General features: G+C 42.7%; 1 protein-coding gene across 1 annotated transcript in view; it reads right to left on the bottom strand.

The window, feature by feature from the left end:
* Positions 1-22,403, bottom strand: part of LOC121284039 — a 52,482-nt gene extending 30,079 nt beyond the window's left edge. The window contains exons 1-2 of the mRNA XM_041199002.1: positions 22,258-22,403; positions 7,513-7,670 (exon numbers count right to left, since the gene is read on the bottom strand). Of these exons, the coding sequence (XP_041054936.1) occupies positions 7,513-7,670; positions 22,258-22,391 (292 nt within the window). The 5' untranslated portion in view covers positions 22,392-22,403. The remainder of the gene's footprint in view (positions 1-7,512; positions 7,671-22,257) is intronic.
* Between the last annotated feature and the right edge of the window lie 4,207 nt (positions 22,404-26,610).

Here is a 26,610-nt window from a genome sequence, read left to right as displayed (position 1 = left end):
GCAGGTTAGGATAAGGGCAGCAGATTATTGGATGAGCTCCACTCAATGGAGGGTGGAAGATAGGAGGCCAACTGGGAAAATATCTGGATTAAAAACAAGTCAGTGTTGGAAAAGCTCAGCAGGTCTGGCAGCATCTGTGGAGAAACAAACAGAGCTAATGGGCAGGATTTTCCCCTTGGTGATTTGGGGGCGGGGCCTACTTGCCGAGGGGAAAATGACACAGGATGACATTGGGAGGAATCCCCGACATCATCCTGGTCACTTTAAATTTTTAGGAAGGCGGGCGGACAGTGAAATCAGCTGTCCACCCACCGACCTGTCAATGGCCAATTAAGGCCATTGACAGGCTAGTTAAGATAATTAAAGACCTGCCCGTCCAACCTTAAGGCTGGGGAGCAGGCCAGGAGCCCCAGCGGGCTCCAGATTATTCATGAAACTTCATCCACTGGCAGGATGAAGTTTCATGTCTGCTTTTTAAAAATGTAATAAATTTTAAGTGTTAGATATTAACATGTCCCATCTCGTGTGACATTGTCACATGAGGGGGACATGTTAATAATTTTTATATTTTTCTATTTTTAGATTTTACTTACCTTTCACGAATCTCCCTGAGACAGCACTTTGCCTCAGGGAGCAGTGCGCACTTTGACAGATGGGGAATCCCTCCAACCCCCCACAGAGGAAGCGCATAGCGCCTCCTGTCGGGCAGGCCGCTGGGCGGGCCCACTCAAAATGGCTGCAGGCACTGTTTCAGTGGCAGGCGTCGGCTGCCTGCCCGCTGCCGAGCTAATGGGGCCCGCACGCCCACCAAGGGCAAAATTCTGCCCAATTTTTCAACTGAATATGACTTCTTCAGAACTGAAGGGAAATAGAAAGGTTTTGGGTTTTATGCTATTGAAAGGCATGGGGTGGAGTAGGGAGGGGGAGGTAGGACAAAAAGAAAGGTCTGGGAGAGGTCAGAGGGCCGCCCCACCATTATTTCTTCTGGGATCTTGCAATTCCGGCTGACAGAGAAATGGACAGTGCAGCGTCTCCCATCCAAGTCCAGCAGATCGCAGTGGAGTTGGGGGAAGGATGATACAAGCTGCCGTATTCAATAAGTTTTTATTTAATGGTCCAGTCTTTTAATGAATGGGTACGTGAATGAATGGGTGAATGACTAAGTGAGTGAATGGGTAGGAGTGTAGGTGGGTGAGTGGGTTTGGTGGGTAGTCGGGTCAAGGGTGTAATTGGGTAGTTGGGGGTGCGCAGTTGGCTAGGGGGTTGGTTGGTTTGGTGGGTAGTCAGGTACGCTGGGGGGTTTGGATAGTTGGGTGCGTGGGAGGGTAGTCAGGTTGGGGATAGTTGGTTGGATAGTCAGATTGGGTTGAAGGAGCAGTTGAGTGGTTGGGGTGGTAGTCTGGTTGGGTTGGGGAGTAGTTGGGTTGTCAGTGGAGTAGTCGGGTGGTTTAGCAGTAGTCTGGTTGGGTAGGGGTGGTAGTCAGGTGGTCGGGGGCTTAGTCTGGGTGAGTAGTAGAGTAGCCGGGTGGTCAGTGGAGTATTCAGGTGGTTAGGGGGATAGTCTGGTTCGGGGGCTAGTTTGGTTGGGTTGTGGGGTCTTTAGGGGATAGTCAGGGGTTAGTTGGGTAGTTGGTGGGGGAGTGATAGTTGGTTTGGATGGACAGAGGGGTGATGGGTGGGGGTTGTGGGGGAGGGGGTGGCTCGTGGAGTTATCCAGTTCTTTGACTATGTTTTCAACTAACATTTCCAGTGTAAATATACAGGTAAGTCCTGTGTAGCTAGCCCAAATCGCCGCCCTAAGCTCAGGATTGGAGACATTCACGAAGGGCCCCGGGACTCAGGAAATCAGACCATTGGAAGTTTAAACTTCTGGGCAATTCCCACATAAGTCCATGCGTCATGACTTCAGCAGGGTCCTGACGTGCATCTTCCGGCTTACGTCTAGCTCCGGTTTGGGCCTTCTTATTATATATTTCATTATCTCATTCACTATATTGCAAAAAATCCTCCAGTTGCTCTGCACTACTCCAATTAGATTACTGCAAAAATTCTCCCCAATGACCTTGCAGCAAAATAAATTCCCAAGATAGAGTGATCATGACAGTTCTTTATCCATTAAGCTACTGATGCTATCATCCACTACACACCAAAACACAATCTTTGAAGTGATCAATATCCTCAATGCCAAGTATGCAATCTCCTTGTCTCTCACAGGCTGTTCAGCTGCAGCCTGCATCTCAGGCCAAATGTAAACAGTGGATATGCATGTATAACAAAATACAACCTTGCTCTTAATCTCAAACTTTATTATTAGTTCTACTCCCTTCCGCCTCCATACAGAAGACAGAAATAACCCTTTTCTTCCATTTGCTTTGAAAGTTTTATGTGAAGAAAGCATCCACTTAGAATAAAGCTTTTAGCTTAAAAAATAAAGCTTCCTTGTTAGAAAATAGCTTTCCAAATAAACTTTGTACATTAATCAAACAACAAATGACTGAAACTTTGTCTAGTTAAATCTGTCCTTGAAACATTTAGGTCACACCCAAACATTCTGGTTATCTTAGGATTCTGGTTTGGTTTAGGGAGGTCAGACCTGATGGGATGGAATGAATCAGGCTGACAGGAGCCTTGCCCACTGGAACCCCCTTCAGTCCCATGGGGAGGTCCAAAGGTATTAAGTGCTCTTCAGCCACATAAGTGGTCACCGTCAGGTCTTCCCCATGATTGAGGTCTCTGGCAGCAGAAGTCCTGCTCACTTACAGCTGCTGGCCAATCAGAGGCCGGCAACTCCTCATTGCCATCAGCAACACCAGGGGAGTGGTGGCAGCTGCCAGAAATACACCTACCAGAGGTCCAGGAACAGTGAGGGACCCAGGGCTCAGGTGAGACAGGATAGATTGGGAGTCACAGGGGTGGGGGCCGCAGTGCAGTCAGAGGTAAGGGCAGGATGGTGGCTTTCAGCAGAGCCCCCTTCCTGAGTGTCTGATGATGAGGGACATCCCACACCTAGTAGGCCATTGGTTTGCTGGGCAGTCTTTGTGAGGTGAGGGAAAGATGTGCTTAATTTCCCTGAGATACCACTAAATTGTGGTGGGCTCAGGGATAATGGGTGTCAATTGGCTCTTTAATGATCCTAATTGACATCCCACTGTGGCCATGGGGATACCAGGCCAGCCCTTCTCTCCAACTTATTCGGGGGAGGTTCTGCTGCCGCCAGGAGACTGGCGCAATGCCTCTCCCGAGATTAAGTGGGCCCCGTCACCATGCTTTGCCCCACAACTGGCTGCATTAAATACAGACTATTGTGTGTTATTTATCTCAGATGATATTTCCATCTAAATATCCTGGTGCAACTTCTTTCTGGGTTGAGATAGATTAATAACCTAAAAGCAAGATTGTACACCAATCACAGGTATTAGAAATGAGAAACAGAATGTAGCCTCATCCAGTCCAGAACCTGACCTTCAATGGGTGAGGCATTTACCTAGGGCTGTGAGCTGAATATGGCTCCAATCATTTAGTTTATCTTAGCAGTTTCTCCCATTCAGCTCTGCACTGGCTCCATTGCTTCATGGAATAATTACATAGCATAAAACAGATATACACAGAACTGTAACTTCAGCCAGGTACATGAACTATATCATATTTTGCTGCAAATTAAATATGGATTAATGTCTATTTTAAAAAGTTACCTCTCCTAGTTGGATTACATATGTACACACTAATATTATACGCAGAACAGCAACTGAAAAATCCATAATCATGGTGAAGATATACAACAGTATGGCAAACACTAACCTTATTCTTTAACAAATACTCACTGGCCTTATGTGTATTCCCAACAATTTCATTTTTAAATCTACATTCTTATTCAATTCTGTAGCTTATTCTTGTTTTATTTATGAATGTATCTGTTGGTAGATCATGTGGGTCATGTTATACACTCATTGGCCCCATTTTATAGGAGGGTGAGGTATGTTGTAGTGAGCCCCAAAGCTGACGACAAAACCAGCAAGAGGGGGGATATTGGAGTTCTGGTTGATGACAATTGCCAGGCCGCATTATCGTTAATTTTCTTATTGACTCACCCAAACCTGGTCAGATCCACTTCCTGATGTTAACCTGCTGTTTAGAGCAGGTATGCGCAAAGGCAGTGGGGTCCCTGTAAAATATGAAGATTGGTGTCCAATGATGTCATTGGCACCTGATCCCCTAAGTAGCCATGGTGCGGCCATACTGGGGAGACGGCAGTGCAAATTGGGTGGCAGGAGGCAACAGCCAAAGAACCAGGTAAATGGTTGGAGGAGTGGTCTCTGGACATGATCGAGAGGATGGCTTGAGGCCCTGAGGAGCATTCCTGTCTCTCTTCTTCCACAAGGAAACCTAAAATTAAATTCACTTACTCACTTGTCTAGCTCTTATTGGGCCCAGCAGTTCTGACCTGATGGGGAAATCTTCACTGCACCGTTAAGGTCTCCAACTACTGCAGCATTGGACCCTGACCTGCATATTTAAAGGGATCCTGCTGTCTTCCTGCATGCCCGCTCTAAACAGCAGGTTAACATCAAGGTAAGGAGAGAAGGCCAGAGAATCAGAGGGGATAAGGACTGTCCTCATTTTAACAAGCCCCTCCTCCCACACCACGGTTCTGATAGATGGGGCAAGGGAGTTGAAATTGAAGGCATTAAGTATAGTGAAAACCAACCCCTTGACATTAGTTGACAAATTTTAATGGAGTAGTGCTGTCATCTCATCAAGCAACTTTAAAAGATTCTTCTCATTGCACATAATATTTTTTGCCTTTCTGATTGAGTCAGAATGGGCAGGAATACCTTCAAAGTTAAAGAAATTTTTTAATGTAACAGTGGGAAACTGATAAGATTAGATTGACCTCCTGTTTCCTGCCCGGCGGGAACAGTTAGAAATCAACCTTGTCCCATAGTTTTTAAATATTCAATTTTATTCATATTTGGACTCAATTCATTTTCCTGCTTCTGAAGCCATCTTATGTGTAGACACAAGTAAGATCAACACGCATGACCTAGCCTCATGGTCTCTGAAGTGCATCATCATTTAGAGATAGACATTCAGCTATCCCCGAATATTGCACCCTTGCCAATGTTTCCAGGTACCTTATGCTCAGCCTGTAATTGGATATGGAGGATCTCGTGAAGGCACCACTGGTGGTACTTCTCCAGTGCTTTGAGGAGCAGTTGCTTCATGAGTCTGGTGTGCAGGTATACAAACTACATGTCCAACCCAGTGGAGCTGGTTCCAAATCCAGTGGCAAGAAAGGCAGTCCAACAGCAGCATCCTCTCCCAAGCCAACTTGCCCAGCATTGAGGCGATAATCACTTAAAACCAGTTCCGCTGGGCAGGACATGTCATTCATATGCCTGACATCAGACTCCCAAGGCAACTGCTCTACCCGATACTCAGTGGAGGCAAGAGACTTCCAGGAGAACAGCAGAAGTGCTTCAGGGATGTCCTCAAAGCCTCTCGGAAGAGATCAAACATCCCCGCCGACTTATGGGAGACCTTGGCTTGTGACTGACCAAGAAGGTTCATCCAGGAGGCACAGAATACAAAACTTTGTTGGGAACGTGCAGAGGTGAAGTTGAGACATCGAAGGGAGCACACAAACAAACTTCCAAACAACCCATCTACTCAACCCGCCAAACACCAGTTCTCCTGCATGTGGCAGAGTCTGCGGATCGTGCATTGGACTCATCAACCATCTCAGTACCACTCAAGCTGGAGTGGAAGAAAGTTTCCTCAATCCCAAGGGGCTGCCTAAGGAGAGGAGGATATGCTAATATTGGGATTAGTTGGGACAATGGAGAAGCAGGAACAAGCAGATAGGTCTGCAACATCTCATGTGAGGTGTTAATATCAGATTGGCCACTATAGTGGAGGCATGGAAGCCAGCACACAGACTAGCTACAGATCACATTAACCATCCAGGGTAGTTTTCATTTGCTCTCATGTTCCTTTGAAATGTCAGGCAGGGAATTAACAGTTTATGTCGAACAATAGTCAAACAAGAAGGATGACCATTATTTTTGTCCACAAATGCCAACTACAGTTGTGATAGTTCAGGACTTGCAGGGCAAGAATACGGTTCCTTGAAGCTTCCTTGTTCCCTGGGTTTTAAAGCAAAGTCAAGTTTACAGTTTAAGTTATAGGTTCTGAAGAATGAGTCTGATTGAAGGAGTGTGGAGATAAGGCGGTGCAGGAAGCAACAGATTGACAGCAAACGGGATGAGAAACTAACACAAATTAGGAATCATAGAATGGTTAAAGAAAGAAAGACTTACGTTTATACACGACCACCATACATCTCAAAGTACCTTACAGCTAATGAAATACTTTTGAAACGTATGAAATGCGGTAGCCAAATTACACACAGCAAACACCATAGTTAAAGTAGAGAAGAAGGCTACTCGGTCCATCGTGTCCATGTTGGCTCCCTGCAAAAGCAACTAGTCCTGAATCCTCTGCCTTTTCCCTATGGCCCTGCAAATGTTTTTCTTCAGGTAACTATCCAATTCCCTTCTGAAAGCCATAATTGAATCTGCTTTCCAACCATTCCATATGTATAAGAAGTTTTGCCTCACATCGCCACATATCAGACATAGGAACAGGTTTAGGGCATTTAGTCCCTTGGACCTGTTGCGCCATTCAATGAGATCATGTTGATCTGCGACCCAACTCCATGCACCTACCTTTATCCCATATCCTTTTATACTTAATGGTTAACAAACATCTATCAATCTTTGATTTAAAATTTACCATTAATTTAGCATTAACTGCCACTTGTAGAAGAGAATTCTAAACTTCTATTATATCCTTTGAGAGTGTTGGTGTGTTTTCTAACTTCACTCCTTAAAGTCTGACTCCAATTTTGAGACCCATGTGCCCTTGTTCTAAACTTCCCAACCAGTGGAAAATGTTTCTTGCTATCTACATTTTAAAAAAATAAACAATCCTTTCTTTCCACTTTAAATTTGCCTTCAATCAAATAACAATATGTGAGAATCCTCAGTAACTGGCATCGTCACATCAGCTTTCATAACATACTTTTTTAAATAACAGCAGAAGAAAAACTGGGTTAATGTTTCCTCTGTTGTGATTTGTGCCAAAACTGTAAACGTATCCCTTATACTCAGCTTTGTGATTTTGCCACCAAAAGTGAAAGAGTAAATATTCTCAGCTGTATTTCCAATTCTACACAAAACAAGCTAAGACTTTTCTGATAGATGTAACAGTTGCTATATAGAAAGTTCCTTCCTTATGAAAAACAAACTGTAACAATTCCTGTACGTATTCTGTTATAGAGAAAATGACAAATGTTTTTAATGAACAATCTAGTTTATTAAGGTTGAAAAACTCAGTTTTCAATTACTGTCAAATATTGAAAATGTTAGCTGTATTAAATGTTCATGCTGAGACAAAATCATAGACTATTCTCGGTCTCGATCAAGTTTTGTTAATAACAAATTATTTACTAACCTGTCCTGTTTTTCTTCCTCAAACTCCAGGTATGGGGCACTTTAAGTATCCTGGTTAAGTCGGTCTGATCTTTAAATTTTGCTTTCCTAATTTCTTCAAACCATTGACCTGTGACACCTTTCAACCATGATTTGTCTTGACTTGCCTTCTTGATTTCCCTAAAAATAAAACCAACTATTAGTACTGTTACAGAGAAAACAGTTGCACCAACCACTTAAGCTAAATGTTCTTTCCAGAAATGTTAAAAATTTCTATCGTTCGTGACACCGTCATTATGTGTTTCAATATTTTTTTTCTTTATGGCAGGATTTTCCAGCCGGTGAGCAGGGGGCAGGGCCTGCTCGCCAAAGCGTAAAATGACATGGGATGACGTCAGGCCATTTAAATTTTCAGGTAGGCGGGGGCTCAGCAGAATCAGCCGTGCGCCCGCCGACCTATCAGTGGCCAACTGAGGCCATTAACAGAGTCATTAAACTAATTAATGGACCTGCCCATCCAACCTTAAGGTTGGCAGGCAGGCCCGGAGCCCTGGCGGGGATTAGAAGAAGCCTGAAACCTCATCCATGGGCGTGATGAGTTTCATGTAGGTTTTTAAAAATGTAATTGAAGTGTATTTAAAAGTTATGGACATGCCCCAATTCAGGTGACAGTGTCACATGAGGGACATGTCAGGGAATTTTCTTTTCTATTTTTCAGATTTTTAATGTGGAGCGGATCTCCCTTAATTGGCCCGCCCAAGTAAAATGGAGATTGGAGGCGTGCCTCCGCGCACCCGCTCCTGCACTTCCCCCTCGATGGGGGGGGGGGGGGGGGGGGGGGGGGGAGATTTCTGTGGATGTAGGACATCAGAGAATAGCCACGTTTCACTATTACTAACATCCAGATAGTATCAGAAAACTGATATGTTGATTTTCAAATGATTTTCAGGGCTTTTGTTCTATTTAGAAGTAGACCATAGTCGAGATGACAATTTTTTAGTGACGGCAAAGGGGAGAGAGGGGAAGTTGTGGCCACAATTCTTTCAAATATCTGCAGGATGTTTTCCATATCAGAATTATGGGCAGTTCCTCCACTATCAGAATGACATATCAATACTCTAAGGCTAATATAATCACACCCAAACCATGACAGGCCATTGCATTTGCTTGTCCCAGCACAGTTATAATACACTGTAACACCATAGGTTTATAATAATACAGAACAAAAAAATTAAGCGTTTCTATTACCTGCATGAAACGTATGAACATACAAATTAGGAGCAGGAGTAGGGCACTCGGCTCTTCAAGCCTTCTCCGACATTCAATAAGACCATGGCTGATCTGATTTTAACCTCATCTTCACATTCCTGCCTATCCCCGATAACCTTTCACCCCCTTGCTTATCAAAAATATATCTACCTCTGCCTTAAAAATATTCAAAGATTCTGCTGCCACCGCCTTTTGAGGATGACAGGTCCAAAGGCTAATGACCTCTGGGAGAAAAAAATTCTCCTCAGCTCAGTCTTAAATTGGCGAACCCTTATCTTTAAACAATGACACCTAGTTCTAGACTCTCCCACAAGACCATGTCAAGGTCCACAAGAGGAAACATCCTTTCCACATCAACCTTGTCAAGCCCAGTTATTAGTCTAGTAAACCTTCTCTGAACTGCTTCCAACGCATTTACATCCTTCCTTAAATCAGGAAACCAATACTGTACACAGTACTCCAGACATGGTCTCACCAATACCCTGTATAACTGAAGCAGAACCTCTCTACTCTTGTATTCAATTTCCCTCACAAACAATAACATTCTATTAGCTTTCCTAATTACTTGCAGTACCTGCATACTAACCTTTCAGCACAAGGCTTTTATGAGTTTAAACTCAAATTATTCACTTACTGTGCATCATAAATTCAAACAGAAGTTCATTAGTTATGATTTACAACTATTTTGTACTTCTTACTGGGTCTTCCATTTCAAACATGCAGAAAGGAATTAACACCCAGGCAGTGAAGAAATCCAGCACTGATCAATCTGTCAGAGAATAGCAGTGGAAAGGCCATGTTAATATGCCACTGGGTAACTTTTCACTCAAAAGTTAATTGATGGGAAATGGTGGCCAGTCTCAAGACATGTGAAAATACAAGAGGGAATCAGAAATTCTGGGATAGTCAGCAGCTAACAAAAACAACAACATATATTTATATAGTGTGTTTAATTAATAAAACATCCCAAGGGACTCCACCGGAGCATTATAAAACAAAGTACGACACCAAACCATATAAGGAGATATTAGACCAGTTGACCAAAAGCTTGGTCCAAGAGGAGATTTTAAGGAGTGTCTTAAAGGAGGAAAGTGAGGTAAAGAGGGGGAGAGGTGGAGATTGGTGCCTAGCCAAATAAAGGTGTGGCCACCGTGATGCAGTGATTAAAATTGGGGATGCTCACAATGTCAGAATTAGAGGAGCTCAGATATCTTGAAGGGTTGCAGAGCTGTAGGAGATAGGAAGGGTGGGTCTGGGCAGCATGGGCACAATGGAATGCTGCTAGAGTTTTAAAAAATTATCCCTTTCCACCTTAGGTTAAAACAGCTGCATTTCATCACTTGGGGCTTTACATTTTACTGCTAATGGTGGGCTTTACTGGTAGGATGTGAAAGTTAACAGATGTTTCCAAACGCAAGATAAAGTTAGCAATGAGCTGTAGGAAAACTAAGTGAAGTAGCATGAAGAAAGTAATATGTTTTGCAGTTTTTTTTATTCTTTCATGGGATGTTGGCATCTCTGGCAAGGCCAGCATTTGTTGTCATTCCCATTGCTAAGACTCTCACTATCGCCCATATACCACAACCAAATTTTTCCTTACCTCACAGTGCAGTCAGAAGAAAGATTCATATCTCAAAAAGATGAAATGCTGATCAGAATTATTTTGTTACCAGCCATAGTTTATGCACTAGTCAAGTTAACAAATTTGAACCTGCGTATTTCAAACCAATTCTCATTTCCAGACACAGAGGGAAGTAAGGAGTTCCCAGAGCCAAGTGTAAATATACAGCTCATGTTTATTTAGCTTTGCTCCAGGGATTACTCCAGTGTGAAGTGAGGACTCTGTAAATAAAGCTAAATTTCAAAATGTAGCAGCTACATTTGGTAAGACCTGTTTAATGACAATTAGGAATTGAAAGCAGTACTTCACTTTTGGTAAACAATTAGCGATGTGGCTCTTTAGGGTGGGAGTGGGGCAAAAATAAGAGCCCAACATTCAGTAAGGGAATGGTTAATGGTAGGTATTAGGATTTTACCACATTTTTCATTATACTTTCAGTTGCCCTTTAAATGCACTTCTGTTTTCAATTTAAGCAATGCTGGTTGCCTGTTTTATGCAGGGGATAAACTTCCAGCATAAAACAGACACTGGTGATGGAAAGAAAATATAGGATGTTACTATGTCAATTACTGCCTCATGCCACAGAAATGATGCTGGAAACAAAGGAATGGATGGCAATCCAGTTTAACTGGTCTGTACCTGACTTTCTGTTACCGCCTGTGATTGTGTGTGCAATAATTAGATGTAAGTCTATCCTACAAGGTACGGGCTATGGATTACATATATTCTTCCATGTCCGCACCTCCTTCATTAATTTGCTAAAAGCAGGAAACCAAAGGCCAGTCAGCCTAACATCTGTCATTGGGAAAATGCTAAAATCCATAATTAAGGAAGAAATAGCAGGACATTCAGAAAAGCATAACGCAATCAAACAGAATCAACATGGTTTTGTGAAAGGGAAATCATGTTTGACAAATTTGTGAGGGTTCTTTGAGGATATAACAAGCAGAATTGATAAAGGGGGACTGGTAGATGAAGTGTATTTGGATTTCCAGAAGGTATTCGATTAGATGCCACAAAAAAGGCTATTGCACAAGATAGAAGCTCACGGTATTGGGGGTAATGTATTAGTATTTATTGAGGATTGGTTAACACACAGAAGACAGAGTCGGGGTTAATGGGTCTTTTTCAGGTTGGAAAGATGTAACTCATGGAGTGCCACAAGGATCAGTCCTAGGGCCTCAATTATTTACTATCTAAATTAATAACTTGGAGGAGGGGGCAAAGTGTAATGGATCCAGATTTGCTGATGATACAAAAATAGGTGGGAGGGCATGTTGTGATGAGGACAGAAGGAATCTACAAGGGGATATATATACAGGTTGAGTGAGTGGGCAAAAACTTGGCAGATGGAGTTTAATGTAGGGAAGTGTGAGGTCATGCACTTTGGTAGGAAAAATCAAAGGCAGCACAGAGGGATCTGGGTGTTCTTGTGCATGAAACACAAAAAGTTAGCATCAGGTGCAGCAAGTAATTAAGAAGTCAAATGGAATTTTGGCCTGTATTGCTAGGGGGTTGGAGTTTAAAAATAGGGAAGTCTTGTTACAACTGTACGGGTGTTGATGAGGCCCCACCTGGAGCACTGTGTACAGTTTTGGTCCCTGTATTTAAGAAAGGAGATACTGGCATTGGAGGCAATTCAAATGATATTCACTAGGCTGATTCCTGGAATGAATGGGTTGACTTATCCAGAATGGACAAGCAGGTTAGGCCTTTATTCAATAGAGTTTAGAAGATTGAGGGGTGATCTTATTGAAACATACAAGATTCTGAGGGGGCTTGACACGTTAGATGTTGAGAAGATGTTTCCACTAATGGGGGGAATCTGAACTAGGGGACATAGTTACAGAATAAGGGGGCACTCATTTAAAACTGAGATGCAATGGAATTTCTTCTTTCAGAGGGTAGTGAATGTCTGGAATTCTCTACCCCAGAGAGTTGTGGAGGCTAGATCACTGAAAGTATTTAAAGAGGAGACAGATAGATTTTTGAAATATCAGGGTGTTAAGGGCTTTGAGGAGCTGGCATGAAAGAGTTGCTGAGGCCTGGGGCAGATCAGCCATAATCTTATTGAATGGTGGGGCAAGCTTGAGGGGCTGAATGGCCTACTCCTGCTCCTATTTCTTATGTTCTTGCCACACAAGCTGTCTCTGATTAACTTAGTGGCACATTTACAGCATTGCAGGATTAACAGGGGCAAATACCCACAAGATAAAGACTATTCTGTACATCCTGCCCAGAATTCTGACTGAGTTTTGTGCTGTGACCAGCAAGATTGATGTTCTTTTCTCTTTGCTGCCATTTTCTCAAATGCAAACATTGCTTTTTACATAATATGATTTACAGGTATAAATTGGCTAAATGACACTTGTCACATAGAAGAACAGTGCTCATTTGCTAATTTTTCAGTCAATCATGCTGAACTTGTGTTTGAAACATTTTAAATCCAGAAAATTGTTCTCATGGTAATCAATACCCTGGACACTAAGATTATACAAATAAAGTGTACAAGGCAAAATATAAAAGGAGACTTGGACTAAACAAAAAAGACGAAAGACAAGAAGGTGATAACGTCCCCACCCAGTCCCACTAGACGATGGAAAGTGAGAAAAACTTAATTCTTCACTCATTCTTCTGCAAGAAATCTCCTGGATTTAATGATTAATGCCACCAAATTCCACCACATGAGCTATACTTTTTCCAGAAATGACACAAAAGCCAATTAATTAACACAATGAAGAACGAATGAGAAGGATTCAAATTTCCCTCTGTCCTGAGACAAGGCAACAACTTCAACAATTACTTGTATTTATGTAGTGTCTTTAACATCGTGGAATGTCCCAAGGTGCTTCCTGGGAGCGTTATCAAGCAAAATTTGACAATTAGCCAATCAGGGGATACTAGGGCAGATTACCAAAAGATTGGTCAAACAGGCAGGTTTTAAAGGGAATCTTAAAGGTGAAGAGAGATAGGGAGGTTTAGGGAAGGAATCCCAGGTTTTAGGGGTTTGGTTGCTGAAAGCCCAGCCACCAATTGATGAATGTAAACCGGTGAAATTAAATCCGGTTAAGTTCAAAGGCAATAACATAGCATTATTCAGTGCTGACAAGCTGCATTCTGCAAATTATACTTCTTTTGTGTCAGCAGCACATGAACTATAATTTTCCTCAGAACATTTGAGGTACCATGCTAAATTTCATGACTTCAGAAGGGTTGTGCTCCCATAGTTCAGGTTGCCCATATAAGACAAATTCAAGACAGATAAATGATTTTTTGAACCACTCCAATCAAGTTTTTGCTCCCACCGTAGTACTGAAATAGCCCTAGTCAAAGTCACAAATTACATCCTTTATGCCTGTGATCATGGTAAACTCACCCTCCATGATAAGAGCATAAAAATTAGGATCAGTAGGCCATATGGTCCATTGAGCCTGCCTCACCATTCAATATTACTATCATGGCTTCTACCTCAGTTCCACTTTCCTGCCTGCTCCCACTATCCCTTGACTCCCTGAGAGACCAAAAATCTATCTCAGCCTTAAATATATTCAGTGATGGAACATCCACAATCATCTGGTTAGAGAATTCCAAAGATTCACAATCCTTTGAGTGAAGAAATTTCTTCTCATTTCAGTTCTAAATGACCAGCCCCTTAGTCTGAGACTACGGGCAGAATTTTGCCCTCGGATGGCATGTGGGCCCCACTGGCTCGGCGGCGGGCGGACAGCCGACCCCCACCACCGAAATGGGGCCTGCTGCCATTTTGAGTGGGCAGGCCAATTAAGGCCCGCCCAGCGGCCTGCCCGACAGGAAGTGCATAGCGCTTCCTGTGCAGGGGGGTGGGGAGAAGGATTCCCCATCTGTCAAAGTGCGCTCTTTCACACACGTGTGCGAAAGAGTGCACTGCTCCCTGAAGCAAAGTGCTGTCTCAGGGAGATCCGTGAGAGGTAAGTAAAGTCTAAAAATAGAAAAATATTAAAATTATTAACATGTCCCCCTCATGTGACAATGTCACATGAAATGGGACATTTTAGTAATAAACACTTAAAATTTATTACATTTTTAAAAAACAGACATGAAACTTCATCCTGCCAGTGGATGAAGTTTCATGAATAATCTGGAGCCCGCTGGGGCTCCTGGCCTGCTCGCTAGCCTTAAGGTTGGAAGGGCAGGTCTTTAATTATCTTAATTAGCCTGTCAATGGCCTCAGTTGGCCATTGACAGGTTGGCGGGCAGACAGCTGATTTCGCTGTCCATCCGCCTTCCTAAAAATTTAAGGGGACCGGGATGACGTTGGGGATTCCTCCCAATGTCATCCCGTGTCATTTTCCCCTCGGCGAGCGGGCCCTGCCCCCAAATCGCCGAGGGGAAAATCCTGGCCTATGTCTAGGGATGGGCAATAAATGCTGGCCCAGCCAGCGAAGCCCACATCCTGTGAATGAAACGACAATTGTGCCCATGTTCTGGATTCCCCAGCTCAACTTCTTAGCTTTGACATGACAGCTGCAGTGTTGGCAATCCTGGTGCTGATTTCAGCTTCAGGGGTCATTTGCTGGTAATTGTTGATCTAAGGAATGTGAAGCTGTCGACGAGCCCCAAAGTGAGGTTGTCTGTGTTTATCGAAGGTGGAGTCTTTATGTCCTGACCCATAACATTAGTCTTTCTGAGGCAGATTGTCAGTCCAAACACCTTGCAGGCCCAGGAGAACTGATCGACAAGCTGTTGCAAGTGAACTTCAGTATGGGATGCCAATGCAGCGTCATCAGCAAACAGCAACTCACTGACCTAAGGTTGGACGGGCAGGGAAAAATTCTATTTAACTAATTAATTAATGGGCTCAATAGACCTCTTAATCGTTGGTGGGTGCACTGCCGACTCCCGCCGACTGAAATATCGGGCGAGTGCGCGTTGACGTTGGGACACTCGCCCGATGTCATTGCACACTATTTTTCTCCCGTTCTCCTGTGCGCCCACCTCACAAGGGAAAAAAGCTGCCCCTAATTTCTGGAATTCCCTCCCTAAAATCTCCCTCTCTTCCTTAGACAGCCCCTTAGGATCCAGGATGACTTACTTCTCTATTGTCCTGACTAATCCCCAATATTAACATATCCTCCTCTCCTTAGGCAGTCCTTCGAGATCGAGGATGACCTGCTTCCACTCCAGCTTGATGGGTACTGAGATGGCTGATAAGTCCAACGTGTGATCTGCTGACTCTGCCACATGCAGAACATGTGCCCCTTGAAGGGTCGGGTAGACGGATTATTTGGAGGATTGTGAGCTCTCTCTGACACCTCGACTTTGCCCCTGCATGTTCCTGACAAAGTCTCTCGATGTGTTCGGTGCCTTCCCAAATGATGCGTTCGGTGCCTTCCATTTTGGTCAGTCACACGCTAGGGTCTCCTCTGAGTCAGTGGGGGCTCGATCTCTTCAAGGATTGCTTTGAGAACATCCCCAAAATGTTTCCATTGTCCCCCTGGGAGTGACCTGCTACAACTGAGTTCCAAATAGAGCAGTTGCTGTCGGAGTCTGGTATTAGGCATATGAACAACAACAACTACCTAAACTACGCCACCTCTCTATCTCCCTTCCTTTGAGATGCTCCTTAAAACCTATCTCTTTGACCAGACTATTGGTCATCTGTCTTAATATCTCCTCATGATAAATGCACTATATGAATGCAAGTTGTTGTTAAAGTAGCTTTGTCTTTTTAGCTATTTCATATGGAGGATCAATTTATAAGGAAATTTCTTACACGGCACGTTTGCTGCTATTAATACCCAAGCACCTCAATCAGCCAAAGGCTGAGCTGGCACATTGGAGGCATTGATGAATTTCATTGTCTATGTCTGCTTTGTCAAGAAGAGACTCCCAAGATATGGAAAATGTCTGCAGAAGGCTCATTCGGGAAGGCACTGAGCACATCAAGAGGTTTCATCGGGAACATGCAGAGTGAAGTCATGTCAGAGGGAGTGCACAAACCTCCGAACAACTCATCTACCAAGCCCTTCACTGCCCCCGCACGTGACAGAGTCTGCAGATCATGCTTTGGGCTTATCAGCCATCTCAGAACACATCAAACCCAAGTGGAGGCAAGTCATCTTAAATCCTGAAGGACTGCCTAAGAAGAAGAAGGATCAGTGTTTAAAAGACTCCAACTTGTATATTTCAGAAGATTTAATTCAGAGACAGTGGCTGAGCTGTGCCAACTGCTGCAGATAGATTTCCTGACTGGGGTAGCTCTTTCTCTCCCTGTGAAGGTCAAGCAGCATTGGCTTATGTATTAGGATCCATCCGGACCACCTCAATATATACCATACAAATAAACCAATCTGCCCATATAAAGCAAATGATTAAAGCCATGCTTACCCTGGGAAATACCTTCACCACAGTCCATTATGGAATCAACCATTTTATCTCTTTAGCAGCTGATTAACTACTTTGCACAAGGATCATAGTCATGCAACTGATTGTTCATGTGTGTTCAGTCTATAAGGAAACACTTTTTAAAAGCATAATTTCAATGAATAAACAGAAATACTTTAGAAAAGGAAGTATTAGTTTCCACTGATCTTGAAGAGATAAACATCCAACAAGTATCATCTAAAATTGAATTGGCAGACATGCTGTTGGACTGCTCCATCCCCCTAGCAAGGGCATGGGATGGCTCTTAGCTGGTCCCCCTTTCCCAATGCCAGGTCCCTCAATGAGGTACTGAGTACCTTTGAAAGAGGGATTTCCACCCCCCGCCCCCCCAAACCAAGGGAGCCTACAGGCAAACATACCAGGGTTTGCTTGTCATGCTCTCTGCATGGTGAGACCCCTGCCCGCTGTTGGGTTAATACCAGCAGTGGCAAGACGAAATACTTGAGTGGGCACTATTTGCCCACTTCAGGGCCTCAAATGGCAGTAGAGCAGGAAAGCTGTCAACAGGCCTTCCCGCCCTAGACTTAATTGGGGTGAAGGCAGGAAGGTGGTGGTGTCACCATGTTATGACACAGCAGCTGGTAAATGCTGAGCTGTTCAAATCGCAGAAACTTGAAACAACTGTCACAAACAATTTTCAATTTGTATAAATTTCAAGATGTGTGTCCTAAATTCAGTAATAATAAGACCATCAAGTCTTATAGGTTTTTATGAAACTAGATTAAACATTTATTAATAAGAGAAATGATTTTAAATACATACATAGATCTACAAATTACTACTATGATAATTTCTAAATCCACCAATCAATGTAACTCCCAGTTACACTTTCGTTAAGGCAACAGTAAGACACACAGATTTTAAAAGACCCAGGCAAAGAAACATGATACCCTGAACAAGTCGGCTTCCAAGTGAGTTTTCTTAACTTTAGTCCTTTGAGGACAGCAGCTTGAGGCATAGATGCTGAAGGTTTTTCATACTTGTAAGATCTTAAAAATGCCATCTTATACACAGCCCTTGCATCTTCTTTATATATATATCTTCCTCTTTGAATACAAATAGCCATTGTTTCACTATGACTTTGGACTTTATCTCCCTGATAATAAAACCCTCTCATGGCACTAAGTTTTACCAGTAATCTTTGGGAAAAATAAACACACAGTTTCGAAACTTCACCTGGCTAGATGACACATTTCAACCCTCCTTTGAAAACAATGTCATCTGGTTTATTTCAAAATGCAAATGTTCCCTTGACACCTATGTTTCCAAACTTTCCCATGTTTGTCTAACACGTCAAACCTACCCTCTCTTCTTAGATCAAAGCACCCAGACTAGCTGCCTCTAATTCAATTAAATCACACACACATGCACTCACACGTGCACACGCGCACACACAATTGTACAATAAATTCCAAAAACATTATGAGAATGATTATACCTTCTTGACACCCCCACCACCATCCTCTCACCCGATTAATTGCCCCCACCACAGTGACCAAGCTCACCATGGGGGAGGGCACTTGCAGATTATGTTAAAAAAATAAGTAGAGTGCATATTGGATTAATCAATCAATACCAAATTTATTAGCCATAGAACCCTGCATACCCTTAAGATTAACACTAAGCAAAGATCAACAATAAAAAAACAAAAGGTTCACACTTCAAAAGTGAATCAATTTCTTACACCACAGCACTTTCACCAGCTTGGCATCAGCAGCAACACCATAAGATCGATGAGATGACACTACAGCCTCCTAAGGTGCTCAGAATGAAATGGTTTAAATGGGCATATCTGAGGCAGCAGCACTGTAGTAAAGTGTAAATAATGCCTCCAACTATGCAAGCTGTCATTTTCTGACCCCCCACCCCCACAAGCAATGCAGCTGCCCAATAACTGGTCTGTATGAATTTTCCTTGCCATTGAGGACTGAAGGTCAAAAGTGAGGCATCACTGACAAACTGGGCACTGGAAGCCTAGGGTATTTTTTATCATATATCCTGGAAACAGTTCTACAATCAAAATACATCACAAAAGATGTAATTCAGACAAAGCTCATAATTAAAGACACACCTGTCACAAAATGTAATGGGGTCAACTTTCCACACGTTTTTCACTGGTGCAACCTGCGTGGGGGTGGCGGGGGGGGGGGGGGGGGGGGGGGGGGGGGGTGGAAAATCAGACAAGAAGCTATTCCACCATGCACCCTCCAGCACCACCAACAGCAGGCTATACCAAGTCATGCATCAAATCATGAATCCTGGCACACATCATCCTCGTTTGGAAGCACTGACAACAATAGCGATAGTAACTTCACCTTCAAAGTACTGCATTGGCTGGAAAGCACTTTGAGATGGTCCTGAAAAGCACATGTATAAATGCAACACTTTTTTTCTCCTGGAAGTGACATTGGAAGTATAATAAATCTGCCCAAACATGGGGAGGTATACTATTATAGGATCCGAATGACAGGATCATAGCATGTTATGTACTTACCATCATTCGCAACTTAGCAGCTATGGGTGTAAGGAGCATTGGTATATTCCTGGCAAAATGTACTCAACATTGCCCTCATCCTGATGGTCATCTTTGTGTGCAGCTGGATTAAGCTATTCGTAGACCCTCGGTAAAAGGAGAGGGTGGATCCTGTGGGGTGGTTCCCTGAGCAGACTGACAAAGTCATTTGGCAGAATGCCTCATCACCAGAACTTTCCAACAAACACCAAGATGTAGCTTCGCTGGTGGTGAGAAAGGCCCTCCCTGTAAGATCCTTCCTATACGCCAGGAGTCTCACTCCCTCTGCACGTTGCCCTCGAGGTGGCTGTGGTGGGGAAGAGACCGTTGTTCACCTCCTTGTAGATTGTGTCTTTGCAGAAGAAGGTCTGGAGAGAGATGCAGTGGTTGCTGTCGAGGTTCATCCCGAGCAGTTCTGTGACAGAGGACTCTGTGCTCTACGGGCTGTTCCCAGGGACACACACCGAGACAAACATCAACTGCAGCTGGAGGATCATCAACTCGGTGAAAGACGCTCTTTGGTCTGCCCGAAACTTGTTGGTTTTCCAGCGCAAAGAGTTGTCCCCGACCGAGTGTTGCAGACTGGCACTTTCCAAGGTCCAAGACTACGTGCTGAGGGACACAGTTAAGCTTGGGGCAGCCGCCGCAAAGGCGCAATGGGGAAGGGTCGCTGCCTAAGACCTTTCTGCCACAGTGCACTGGGGGGCTGGGAACTGTAAAGAGCCCCTCAGGCTGTACAGATTAAAATGTATGTCTGCCAATGATTGAAATATTCATTGATTTTTCTGATACACCTTGTGTTTCATGTTGTAAAAGTTGAACCTGTTTGTATCTTTATAATGGTGATTTGAAATGTTTCGAAATGTTTTTGAAGATTTATGAATAAAGTATATTTTTGCAAAAAAAACAAAAAATTCGTAGACCCTCGGTACACAAATGCCAAGTGTCAGTACTTTCTGAGGTTCTACCTGTCCCTGCAATGGATGCATCTGACCATTCTGGGGCACTCCATTCAGTTGGACCATGCCATACCACCTAACTCATGGAAAAGTTTATGCAGATAAACACCTTTGACCACAAATCCACTAGGCAGCAGTCTGCATGTAATACCCTTGAGGTCTTGCAGGAAAAAGAGATGGTGGATTCTGTGGGATGGTTCCCTGGAAAGACTGTCAAAGTTTTTTGGCAGAATGCCTTATCATCAGAACTTTCAAACAACATGAAGACATAGCTTGGCTGGAGGTAGGAAGGGCCCTCCCTGTCAGATCCTTCCTATATGTCTGGACTCTCACTCCCTCAGCACATTGCCCTTGAAGGGGCTATGGTGGAGAAGAGACCATTGTCCACCTCCTTCTGGAATTTGCCTTTGCGAAGAAGGTCTGGAAAGAGAGGCAGTAGTTTTTGTTGAGGTTCATCCCGAACGGCTCCAGACTCATGACTCTGTGCTCCAAGGGCTGTTCCCAAGGATGCACACCAAGATAAGCATCAACTGTTGCTGAAGGATCATCAACTAGGTGAAAGACACCCTTTGTTCTGCCCAAAACTTGCTGGCCATCCAGTGCAAAGAGTTATCTATCACCCAGTGTTGCAGACTGGCACATCAAGGCCCTGGACCATGTGCTGAGGGATGTACTAAAGCTTGGGGCAGCTGCTGCAAAAGCATAATAGGGAAAGGCCACCATCTGATACCTTTCAGCCATAGTACATACAGGGGCTGAAAACTAGGTAAAACCTCTTGGGCTATGTGATATGTAATGAATATTATAAAGATTAACTCTAATTGTAAATGTAATGAGTAACACAGTTTTGGAAGAAACTGATTTGGTTTGTTTAAGTAATGTTGACTTTGAAAGGCCATGTAATGTACTTCTAGAAATTTTATGAATAAAGTATATTATTGGAAAAGAAATTCCTTGGTATCCACATTGTTAAGGACTGTCAGGGGAGCAGAGGTGCCTCTCCTTACAATTTCCCTCTATACATGGAAGTAATTGACTTTTTAGCAATTCACTACAGCAACATAGTTAAGATGCAGAACATAGCTAATGTGGGGGAGGATTGATCAGCACAAATCTGCAACCTGTCAGTGAACGGTCCGATATGTTAGCTTTATATGATTGGCAGAAATGCTTTCTTAATTCAAATATATATACACATAACAGTGATTTTTTAAAGTTACAGGACCCACATACTGGAAACAGTGGCCAAAGGAATCGGTGATGCTGCTTCATTGATCTTATGGTGCTGAGGTGGGGAGAACACTCACTGGAGGAGTTAGTAAACCGATAGGATTGAATGTGGGTGTGGAGACTCTCCTTGCGTAGTAGGCACACTCATCTGAAAGTATGTGGAGATTTATTAATACGCACTTCACTCAGGTCGAAGATTGGTGAAATTATTCTCATTGTTAGTGCTGCTTGTAATATTTTAACGATGTTAGTTTGGCAATTCCCCAAGATTAAATTTCCTTTATCATTTTGTACTTTAATAGTGTGGACGATTGATAAGAGATATCTTTACAACATGTTCTTATTAACTTTCATGAGTAATGGGGAATTCTGCTCTATGCCTTAGGCGTTTTTGTTTCGTGACCTTAAACAGGTCATTTTCCTGTTGGCTGGTATTTTGTTAAATTTTGGTTCTGTACCTTTCTGGCATCGAATTGGACAAGATCACTCGATTTCGAAAAGGAGAGTCTGGGAACATTAAAATCAGGTAATCAATGCATGACTATTATGACAGTATTTATAGCATACCAGAAAAGTAAACAATCAGTTTGCTTCACACAGCTACAATCAAAAGCATTTATGAGAAAACCAGAACATCCCTGATTCCACATTTCAACAAGCCTCGAGTTTCAGACAGCGCTGTCAGTATCAGCCCTGAGGCACTTCCCGAGCCTTAACAAGTAATGAAACAAAAGAAGCACACGGACTACATACTTCAACCTCTCGTTATTTATCCTCTGAACCTCCTTATCCCGCTCCAGCACTTTTAGGATCGCACTCATTTCCTCGCAGTTCAGAAAACTCAGATCCACTGAGTGCTTTGGTTTGGACGTCCTTCGGGAAAACATTGCCGCTCGATTGTGGATCTCGGCCACGCTCAGCCCCAGGTGAAATTGCTCAGATATCCAGGGCGGTCCCACTGAACGACCGCAGTTCCCTCGCAGCCACTGACAGGGCCGTTACTCGGGAAACCCGCGCTGACTGACATGGCCAGACCATTGCAATTGGTGCAGCTCTCAGGCAGCCGCCAATCAGCTCAAAGAAAGACTGGGTTTCACTCACCTTGACAAGGTGAATTCGATCGTACAACGCAGGAACTTACAGATCAATAACTTCCGACTTTGGTCGGAGAAAATGCAAAGTTAAGTAGCTGCTGCTAACTAAAGTAACAAATATTTGAATATATCCCTTTCTACTGTTGCTTTCAGACCGCAAATGTACATAAAGCGGCAGTAGAAAGGGATTAATTCAAATATTAACAAAAAAACTGCGGATGCTGGAAATCCAAAACAAAAACAGAATTACCTGGAAAAACTCAGCAGGTCTGGCAGCATCGGCGGAGAAGAAAAGAGTTGACGTTTCGAGTCCTCATGACCCTTCGTTCTGTCGAAGGGTCATGAGGACTCGAAACGTCAACTCTTTTCTTCTCCGCCGATGCTGCCAGACCTGCTGAGTTTTTCCAGGTAATTCTGTTTTTGTTTTTAATTCAAATATTTGTTATTTTAGTTATCCTTATCCCCAACATTATCCCCAAAGCACATAGAATTATACAGCATTTAAGCACAGAAACAGCAACAGATGTCTACACAGAACAGACTTTCTCCTGACTCCATCTCAGCCTTTCAACATAACCTTCCATTTCTTTCTTCCTCAAGTTTTTAACTCGTTCCACATTGTTTTTTCTAAGATGTTCTAACATTTTTCTCAGTAAAGATGTAAAGTTCGGAATTATTCGTGATCATCTTATAGTTATGGCCCGTGGTTTTGAACACCCCCCCCCCCACCAATAAATGGAAACATTTTCTCCACAATATCAGACGCCTTCATAATATAAAGACGTTTATCAGGTCAGGAAAAAGAGGAAGTAAAGAAAATTAACAGTTTTGAAATCTGATGCTTACGAAGGATCTAGGGGTAAGTTAGATAGAGAAAGGAAATCAGGAAGAAATACTAAACGAGGCCGGAGAAACAAGTGAACTCAAATAGTATCAAAAGAAGGCAAATGGAGTTCTTCACACATGTCATCCGTGCAGAAGGGTTGGAAACACCGAATCACCAGCAGGATTAATGGAAGAAAGGCAAGAGGCCATCATTGAAGGAAGCAGCTAGACAACATTAAGGACTGTCTTAACCAGAGCCCCAACAAGGTTGTCCAGTGTTGCTGTGATCGGAAAGTTTGGATGGTGTGGTGGTCCACACCCACTTGGCATGGCACTTTTCAGGTCACCTTTCAGTCTTCTCTTCCGTGTCTTCAATCTTGTTTGATTTATTCAAATATTTGTTACTTTTCACTGCTCTGATTTGGTGATTTTTAAGGAAAATTAAACCCGTGAGCCTTAACTGGCCAATGATACAAGAAGGCATCGTTTATTAACAAGTGTCTGTTACTTACATCATCAAACTTGGCTCTACGTTGCTCACGATTTATAAAATCGGTGTTGGTTCAATTTTTCTTTTTTCCTTTTGAAGTAAGAGCTTTTTGGGTAACCAGAATCTTATAAAAATAATCACAGAGATGAATTCTAGCCGAAGGGAGCTGAGGATCCATACATTTAAGAAATAACTATTGATAATATTTCTTCACAATGTACTAGCTTTAACTGAATTATGTAGTTATATATACAGTATCAACAAAACTACACTGTATCTTTAGGGGAGGGGCACTTTGTGAGAACTAGACATCTATACAGTGATTTAGCGAGCATGTAAGAAGAAACAATTCCAGTTCGCATTGTACATATTTGATATTCATTGCACAGTATTTGTACAATCGCTTTGCTTTATTCACACAGTGCAAATAAAGGAGGAACCCCAAATTTATGCTTTTGTTTCCAACTTATCTTTACTTAAAAATATTTTCCCCACCTCTCCATTTCTCTATTTAAAAGCCTTCTCAAACCCAATTTTAAAGTCACCTCTCCTTACTGGCCTAGTGATGGCTTGGCATCTGTTCACGGTCGGTGTTTTTTAGGAAGGAGTAGACCTTCAGTACATCTGGCCCACAGTGTCCCTTTAGTGCATTTCTCATAAAATTCTGATAATTGTAACTTCTGCTTGGTTTCTTCCACTCCAAAAAAAAAACAATTTTCAATTAGGGACCCTCTCTTCAGATGACTTTAAAAAAAACCCACATCATTTCCTAACCTGTAGGTTGGACTTGCAGTTTGTATCATAAGAGCTTCTTGGTTATCGTTTCCCAGGAGTGTTCTCAACAAATTTCAGATTTTATGTTGATGTTGTTTAGGAAATAGAAACTGTTAGATGAAGAAAGATCCATCCAGTTTGCCTTCTATATTCCTGGTAGTCACACAATACAATGATTCATACCAATCATTTTTCAGCTTGAACTTGATAGTTGACATCTAAAAAAAACTTGCTATGTCACATGCCTGCTTCATGTTGTATTACCACATGGCAGCTGAAACAACTCAAACTACACAGTTATAAATTCGTACACATTGAGATGTATATTGGGCTTTGGAATGCCTTTCTAAATTATTTTAGAGGAGAAAGTGGCACACACCACAGAGGCAAACTAATCTGATGGCAGACATGACAACTCCTATATTCTGAATCATCTTGAGGAATCAACCCCCCAAAATTATGACAATCAAGACAATAGAAAGTGTGGAGCAGGGAAAACTTAATCTCAACTCTAAACAAGGTAGATGTCCTTTCTAATACTTCCTTCTTGCTCCTTCTTGTAAATAAAAATCAAGTTCTGTCAATTCTGTGAAATAGAATTTCTTTCCATTTTAGGCACCCAACATCAATATCAACTCCCAGTTTATTTATAACAAAAACAAAAATACCTGGAAAAACTCAGCAGGTTTGGCAGCATCTGTGGAGAGGAATACAGTTAACGTTTCGAGTCTGCATGACTCTTCAACAGAACTAAGGAAAAATAGAAAAGGGGTGAAATATAAGCTGGTTTAAGGGGTTGGGGGGGGGGGGACAAGAAGAGCTGGATAGAGGCTAGATGGGTGGAGATAACCAAAAGATGTCACAGATAAAAGGACAAAGAGGTTTTGAAAGTGGTGATATTATCTAAAGGAATGTGCTAATTAAGGGTAGAAAGCAGGACCAAACGCAGACTGGGTGACCGCTTTGCAGAACACCTTTGGTCTGTCCGCAAGCATTACCCAGACCTCCCTGTCACTTGCCATTTCAACACTCCACCCTGCTCTCATGCCCACATGTCCGTCCTTGGCTTGCTGCATTGTTCCAGTGAAGCTCAACACAAACTGGAGGAACAGCACCTCATCTTCCGACTAGGCACTTTACAGCCTTCCAGACTGAATATTGAGTTCAACAATTTTAGATCATGAACTCTCTCCTCCATCCCCACCCCCTTTCTGATTTTCCCCCTCCTTTTTTGTTTTTTTCAATAATTTATATAGACTTTTCTTTTCCCACCTACTTCCATTATTTTTAAATGTATTTCCATCCATGGTTTTATCTCTACCTTTTAGCCTTTTTCGATTCCTTCACCCCACCCCACCCCCATTAGGACTATCTGTACCTTGTACCTTGCTCATCCTGCTTTCTACCGTTAATTAGCACATTCCTTTAGATAATATCACCACCTTCAACACCTCTTTGTCCTTTTGTCTGTGACATCTTTTGGTTATCTCCACCTATCACTGGCCTTCTAACCAGATCTTCTTATCCCACCCCTCCCCCTTAAACCAGCTAATATTTCACCCTTTTTCTATTTTTTCTTCGTTCTGTTGAAGAGTCATGCAGATTCGAAATGTTAACTGTGCTCCTCTCCACAGATGCTACCAGACCTGCTGAGTTTTTCCAGGTATTTTTGCTTTTGTTTTTGCTTTTGTTTTGGATTTCCAGCATCAGCAGTTCTTTGCTTTTATCCTAGTTTATTTATCCCAGGTTGGTTAGTTAGTTCTGAAGAAGTCATATTGGGCTCAAAAGGTTAACTCTGTTTCTCTCTCCACAGAGGCTGTCAGACCTGCTGAGTTTTTCCAGAATTTTATGTTTACATAAGAAAGGATGCTATAAGCACTTAAAGCGTAGAGGTATTTGGCTAGAGAAAGCTTGGGAAATGAA

The sequence above is a fragment of the Carcharodon carcharias genome, chromosome 11 (assembly GCF_017639515.1).
Source record: "Carcharodon carcharias isolate sCarCar2 chromosome 11, sCarCar2.pri, whole genome shotgun sequence".
Classification (NCBI taxonomy): Eukaryota; Metazoa; Chordata; class Chondrichthyes; order Lamniformes; family Lamnidae; genus Carcharodon; species Carcharodon carcharias.
Note: the sequence above shows the minus strand (reverse complement) of the source record. Positions and strands in the feature narration are given on the sequence as shown.